General features: G+C 39.5%; 1 protein-coding gene across 1 annotated transcript; it reads right to left on the bottom strand.

The window, feature by feature from the left end:
- Positions 1-7,774: 7,774 nt before the first annotated feature.
- GCK72_004685 (uncharacterized protein) lies at positions 7,775-8,038 on the bottom strand (the record flags this gene model as incomplete). The annotated part of the gene is made up of 1 exon (XM_053724829.1): positions 7,775-8,038. One exon carries the CDS (start codon positions 8,036-8,038, stop codon positions 7,775-7,777), a length of 264 nt encoding a protein of 87 aa, XP_053589023.1.

Genomic DNA, 8,038 nt, shown 5'->3' on the forward strand with positions numbered 1-8,038 from the left:
CGACGCCAACAAAATGAAAGAATGAGGTCTTGGAGAATCCAATGCTTCACTAAGGATTTACAAAAGGGACGGGGCCTAATTAGAAAAGGCTCTAAAAACTATCCTGCAAAATATATTGGAAAAAGAATCGAAGAAAGTATAATGCACTGAAACAACCCAAAGAAAAGACATTAACAATTACTAATGAGTCAAAGAATAACAATTTACTGGCGAGTCAAGCAATAATACAGACGATACATGTAATGTTTCTATCAGAAATGCATGGACCACACATTTTTGATTGTTTCATCAAAACCAATAAGAGACAACGTACTCAAAGAATCTTGTACTTAGCAGATTATCAGTCTGAGAACCCTATCATTGTGCTTTTCTGGCTCAAGTGAGCATCTTGAACGCTTGTTGAGCATTTCCATAAGATGAGGTTTGATTTTAGGTCGATTATCCCAGGAGTGGCATACCAATATACCATTCTGCACTTTTTCTTGTCAGCCCGTGGAAATCAAAATGATATGGATGCTTTTGATGTTCTTGATTCCATCTGACCACAGTTCTATAGATCTCCTCATCAAGAAACTGTCTGAATCTGCTTGTCGCATCGATCTTCATGGTCTGAAAAAACATATGAAATATAAATTATTCGAAAAAACAACTTGATATTCTTATGAGAATAATAAGTTTTCGGTTTGTTTTCGATATCTGCGAAAAACTCACACTTACAAAAATACAGAAACTTCTATCATAGAACATTAGGAATAAACCTTTTCTGCACCTCTCAAGGTTTAAAGTACTCACCCAAAAATTTGTATCGGAAGTCTGCTTTTTTCATACTTTCTCAGATTCATTGTTAAAATTTCGCTATACCAGATACCTAATGAACAACTATTCACAATACTGATGTAACTTAGTTAAGTGAATCATTCATCCCAAGTTTCAATGCTCGACAACTGATACTATTACGTAACATGCACTGGTCTCTCATATGATGTGTAAAAAAGTGGGCGGATTAGGTGAATACGGTACCTGGACAGAGAAAACTTCATTTCAACATCTTTCAAAGCTCTTGATCAGTCGTGTCTTGAAAAATGTCTGATTCTTTTGACGAATTTCCTTATGGTGCTACAAAACGTACTCATGCCGAGGCTATGGCTCTTTGTCAGAACCCAGCTGATTGTTCCTTTGATGACTTTCCTCAAAATGCTACAAAACTTTCCCGTGTCGATACTATGAAACTCTGCTCCCAACTACCCACAAACGGTCTATTCAACAATCTAAATGACCAAAAACCTCTTGATGTTAATGATATCGGTCCTGCGTTGATGACTAGTACCCCTATAAAATGTCTTTCGATTCCTGGTATTATTGAAAACGTCGGAAAAATTGATGGATCCACACGAATCGATGAAACCAGCCAATGTAAGTTTTGAAACTTTTCGCGAAATATTTAGAAAAAATTCTACAGACAATGACAACGATGTGACTGATGGAGAAGAAATAGGTGGCGATGAAGCATTTTATTCAAGTAAAAATAAACCAGCTTTTGCTCTTCCTGTGTTGAAATGTTTGGATTTTTCCTATCCACCCAAGAATTTTAGTGATGGAACCAATGCTTCTGACTATCCACCACCACCATATGAAAGTCAAGTGACCCAATCTTGTTATCTAGGGGAGAGATTATCTGATTTCCAATCTCGAGCAATTCCAAGACAGAGAAAAGCCGGAGAGAAACATGTCAAATGTGTGGTGAGTTGATTTTCCAGAACACTTTAATTTTCTGATACTTTTTATGTACAGAAAAGACCCCAAGGCCATCAACTTCAATTTGCTCAAGAAGACAATGAATCAAGTCAAAAGGAAAGATGTAAGATCAGTGCACTTGCGGCGCTAAATTCTGAGGGGGATACGACAAACAATTTTCGAGCTGTGGAGAAAATGAGGGAAACGATCCTACTACATCACTTTGGAGAGAAACGTACACGTGTATCAGGTGACAGTCATTGTATGGTGAAGGCTCTATGTCTTGGAAAACTCGTCTCCGATTCATCTAACCCAAGAACCAGTGAGGTGGAAAAGATTGACATCAGGAAAAAACTCTCCAATCTTACAAGGAAAGATTGCTCCGAAGCTTTTCGAGCGAAAGAACAACTAAAGATGGCTAGAAATTTTCTCGAACAGGCACAGTTGGATCCTGATCAAGAAGAACATGGACGAGAGGATTTGGAGGTTTTGGCTGCTTACCTTGAAGACTATCAGATCACCCTATGGTCACTCAAAGGCCGTGACACTGTTCTCACTGAGGAAGCACACTATAACGAGAAAGGACAAGGATTCATTGGCCTCTTCCACTACAAGGGACACTATGAATACGTGACACATACCAAGAGTGGAAAACCATCAAGGTAACTTTTTTTTTCTTGTGTATGCCAAATAATCTTTTTTTTCAGGTTTTGCTACAAATGCTCCACCTGGGCTGGTAAGCACCACTCCGAAAAATGCAAAGCTAAGTGTTGGTGGTGTGGGTTCACCAACTGTAAGCCCGAACCGGCCATAAAAATTCACTGTGATGACTGCAATATCGACTTTCCCGGACATGATTGCTTTGACAGACACCTCAAATGTACTTCGGGACATGCTCTACCCAACTGTAAAAAATTTTTCTTGTAAGCTTTCCCTTTTCCTCTTCCGCAAAACAATCTTTTTTTCAGTTGCTCAAATTGTATGCGGTACGCCAGAACACCGGAATATCGAAAGTGTCCACATGTCTGTTTCACAACACGTTTTTGGTTTGCCATAAATAAAAAGAGAGAGTCCACTAAATTTCCAAGACTTACCTAAACAATCCATGAGTCGTTAAACCCCCTATCTACCCACATCAACTGACCCACGTCTCTATTTTTCCATCTGGACTTTTCATCCAAACAACAAAAGACTACCCTTTTTTCAGCTATATTATTATTTTGTTACCGAATTCTCTCTATAACTTTTACTAGCCACCAACATTCTATGTATTAACTCCATCATTCCTCAAAATTCTACACACAAACCCACGAAACTATTTTTACTAGTACTATTCACGCTTTCCGAGTCCTCTATTATGTTTCCTATCTAGCCGCTATATTTCACACTGTAACCCAATCTTATAATTTTTTCTGATTAAAATCAAATATCTTCTAACACCCATGTCCAACCACTACCCAATAAACAACGTTTACACATTAAAGCTTACTACTTCACGCACTAACAAAACACTAACCCTTAAAAACGACTAATACAAGTCTCTAGCTAATACTGATCAGCGAAAATCAAAACCTGTTGAAAAATCGTGGAAAGAACCAATAATATTCAGTTATAAGGATGATGAGGAGGAGGAGGAGGACGATGACCACCACTTTGCCGGAGAGGAAGAGGAAGAGGAAGAAGACTCTGAAGTTGGAAGCGACTCAGAATGTAGCATGGATGAGCCTGAACCGGAAGAGAGAAGTAAGACTTTGACGAAATTCTCCAAGTTTCTGATGACGGACCCAAGAGCAAACGGAGCCTATGTCATTGCTCATAATGGCGGGCGATATGATCACGTTATGGTAATGGCCGAGATGGATAGGTTAGCTGGACCTGAGGCAACACCACCGAGCTTCATCATGAACGGAAAAACATTCATCAGTGCCGAATTCAGTTACAAAAAGCAGAGGATACACTTTCGAGACTCACTTCAATACCTCCAAATGGGTCTTGCAAAGATGCCCAGTGCTTTTGGATTGACCGGAGAAGCAAAAGGATACTTCCCCTATCTATACAACCATCCTGACAACTACGACAAAGTACTCACAACACTGCCACCCAAAGAGTACTACAGCCCTGATTTCATGGGTACGTCCAAAAGAGAAGAATTTGAAGAGTGGTACGAGGAGAACTACAACACACCGTTTGATTTGTACACGGAGATGGAACAATATTGCTTTTCTGATGTCCGAATTCTGAGGCTAACCCTGGTGGCTTTCAATGAGGTTAATGATTTTTTAAACACCTAAGTTTGTTCCAATATACCCCTTATAGTCAGCATACTCTTGAGTCCCACACACACGCACCCTCAAACTACAAAAATCATACTACCCTGTCAAAAAAATAGTGAATACACACAATTTTACAGCACATATATCCCATAGTCAACATAGTCACTCAATGACACACACACACACATATCTTGAAACTACAAAAATTCTACTATGCTTTCGAAAAAATAGTGAATACACACAATTTTACAACACATATACCCCCATAGTTGAGATGCCCCCTCCATGACACACATATACTTTGAAACTACAAAAATCATACAATACTTTTGAAAAAATAGACTAATCTACTAGTTAGAACATAATCAGACAAGGGTACCCTACTACACACACAACTATACCCTCAAACTACAAAAATTCATATATTTTCCTATACTTTTACCCAATTTTCTATGAAAACACCATTTTTCCGCAGATACCCCTTAGCTGACACACAGGTGGACCCCTCTATGCACACATATACCTATCCTATATCCCAATGATATCAAAGTTTTATAGAGAATGTCAAGCTAAAAACAAATGTATACAATTTGTCAACTAAAAGTGCACAATTCAAAACTAATTGTTCACAATTCAAAACTAAATGTTCACAATTCAAAACTAAAAGTGCACAATTAGTGAATGAATTGCATATTAAATGTTTTAGTAAAAAAACCATGAGGATGAGAATACATACACATATTCATACCCTACACATGGGTACCCTACTACACACAGCCATATACCCACCCTGAAACTACAAAAATCCACCTATTTTTCTGTACTTTTTACCGAAATACCTAGTTTTCTACGAAAAAAACACAATTTTACCGCATATACCCCGAGGTGACACACAGGTGGACCCCCCTCTATGCACACATATACCAATCCTAGCCACTACCCCAAAAATATCGTAGTTTTATAGAGAGTGTCAAATTGCCAATCAATTGCACACAATTTGTCAACTAAATGTTCACAATTCAAAACTAAATGTATACAATTAGTTTTGAAATGTACACAATTTGTAAAATGTGAAAAAACCACTACCTTTTCGAGAAAAAGGTAGTGTTTCCCCCCTATACTACATAGTCCTACCGTAGACATGCGTGTGTGTGTGCATAGGGGTACCTCTCATACTGTGTCAGTACTATTTTCAATACTAATTTTGTATTTTTGCAGATGTGCGAATCTACTTTCAATGGATGGAATCCTATTATCCAAGGGTGTACTCTTGCCTCCTATGTAATGTTTGTGCTCAAGCACGAATACATTAAACAGGGAGAGGTTGGGTATGTTCCTGAGGAGGGGTATGGAGGAGGCAACAACTCGGTCCTTGCTTTGAAGTACATCCAATGGCTTGAGAAGAAGAATCCTGGTCTAAAGTTAAAGTACAAGCTCCGTGGAGGTGAACACTGCATCGATGCAAATGGACGTAAATATTATTTGGATGCCTACAACCCAGAGACTCGTGAAATTTATGAAATTTACGGTTGTCTGTATCACGGATGTTCAAAGTGTCACCCCATTGGCGAAAAGTTTTCTCCTGTAAACAAAAACAGAAAAATGGGAAGTTTGCTTGCCGAGACACTACGACGAGAGGGTGAACTTCGTGCTGAAGGCTACACGGTCCATACCAAGTGGGAGTGTGAAATTAGGAAGGAAATGGCCAATGACCCAGAGATGCACAAGTTCTTCAAACTCTGCCGATATACTCATCGACTCATTCCTCGTGAGGCTCTCTATGGTGGAAGGACTCAAGCTTTTCGGTCAATTACACAGGCTACGACAACTTCACTTCTCAACTATTTGGACTTCGCAAGTCTCTACCCATACCTCAATGCTGGAGGTACTGCATATCCCTTTGGAAATCCTCGAATAATTAGTGCTGAATTTCCAAAACCTGAAGACCCTCTCACATATCGTGGACTTGTTTATTGTGATGTTCTTCCTGAGCCCAATGCCGAAATCGGGTTCCTTCCTCAGAAGATTAGTCAAAAACTAATGTTTGTGCTGTGTCGGACTTGTGGAGAGAGCCAGAACATTAGTAGTCCTTGTACACACACAAAGGTTTCTGAACGGTACCTGACAGGTGTTTGGTGTACTGACGAACTGAATTATGCCATTAGCAAGGGCTACAAGGTTTTGAGATATCACGAAATTTGGCACTGGGATAGATGGGTTGCTGGAGGATTCTTCGCGGACTACATCAAACCTCTCCTCAAGATGAAACATGAGAGTAGCGGATGGCCAAGACCAGATATGACTGACGACGAAAAGGATGCCTACATCAAAAAAATATGGGATATGGACGGTGTTCAGTTGGATCCAACAAAAATCAAGGTCAACAAAGCCATGAGGAGTCTTGCAAAGCTGTTTTTGAATTCTGCCTGGGGTAAGTAATTTTAATTTCGTATGTTTTTACTAATTTTGATTTTTTTCAGGTAAATTCGCTCAAAATCCCGACAAAGTCGAAACAAAGTTGATCCGTCTGTCCGATGCTGTGGGAATGACAAAGTTTTTGAATGACCCAAAGTACGAGCCAGTTAACATGATTCCTTTCGGTACGAAAAAATACTTTCTCTCGAGACGACCAAAGAAAGAGGCTCTACTACCGGGAGGATTCACCAATCTGGCAATAGCCGCTCAGACCACAAGTGCTGCCCGTCTGCGTCTCACCCAGGCCATGGAAAAGGCCGGAATCGAAAACATGATTTACTGTGACACCGATTCAGTAATCTACAAGGAGAATGTTGGAGAAAACAAGTTAGAATCAATGAGAGGCGAGCAGCTGGGTTTCCTTACTGATGAGATACCTGCAGGAAGAAAATTGAAGGAAGTGGTGGTGATGGCACCCAAAATGTATGCGTTGAGGATGGAGGATCAGCAAGGAACGAGCAGCTATTCAGTCAAGGCCAAAGGTGTTAGTCTCACATCGAAAAACTCGGAAGCCATATCATTTAACACCATGAAGGAGACGGTAAGTCAAAACTTGAGAAAAAAACGTCTAATTTTTATTCTTGCAGATGAACGACTTCATTTCTGAGGGGATTTCGGAACCACTCGTCGCAAAAATGATGACGTTCAAGCGTGGAGACAATGCGCTGGATGGACTGTGGACATGCGTCACCGACAAGAGAGTCAACCCAAAGATGGATAAGGGCCACTACGATATTCAAGGAGTTGTCACCCCTTTCGGCCAGCTGCCTACTAATACTCTGTTAATTGATGATTACCCATTTTATGACCAGTGATTTTTTATTCAAATAATAAACAATAATGAACAATACATTTATAAAAAAATACAATTATAAATTTACAAGAGAGTCAGAGTCTACACAGATAGAAAGTATTTGGGACCTGTGAGGGTAAAGATCTTGTCACTTGGGTAGTCTTGGGACTTGTGAAAAATAGAGTAGGGGAGAATAGCTGTCCACGAAGTACTGGGTCTAGTCATGGACTCTTGTCATGTTTCATTGCCTTGCACCAAGTATTGGTGTGAGTCGTAACCTTCAGGTATGATTCTTCAAATTGTTTATTCGTAAAAATAAAGTTTTATTAGTAGAGAAAGGCTACGTAACACAAAAAAATGGGTCTGAGGGTCAAACCTACCACAAATTCTCCGCGTTTAATTATAAAATCACAAAAAATGTTATCGGTAGAATAACCTTGATCCAATAGTTTCTGAGGAAAATGACTATAGTGTTGAAGAAAGACGTGGTTGGATGGGTCTATAATCCACCTCTTCTTTTTATGATTTTCTCCTGTTCCTTCTGCTCCAATGTTTCAATCTTCCGAATAACTCTTCTCGCCAGGTAACCACAAGACCCTTGAAGATAATATCTACAGAACCTTTTGATCTCATATGTTCGGTACAGTTCCAGTGAATAGTCGTTTTTCACCAATTCTTCGAGAGACTCTCTAGACTCCCAATTAGATAGTAAATTGAATCCGTAGAGTGAGATTTGCTCTTCCTCGTTACACGGGATAAACAT

Source organism: Caenorhabditis remanei, chromosome II (genome assembly GCF_010183535.1).
Source record: "Caenorhabditis remanei strain PX506 chromosome II, whole genome shotgun sequence".
NCBI classification, from domain to species: Eukaryota; Metazoa; Nematoda; class Chromadorea; order Rhabditida; family Rhabditidae; genus Caenorhabditis; species Caenorhabditis remanei.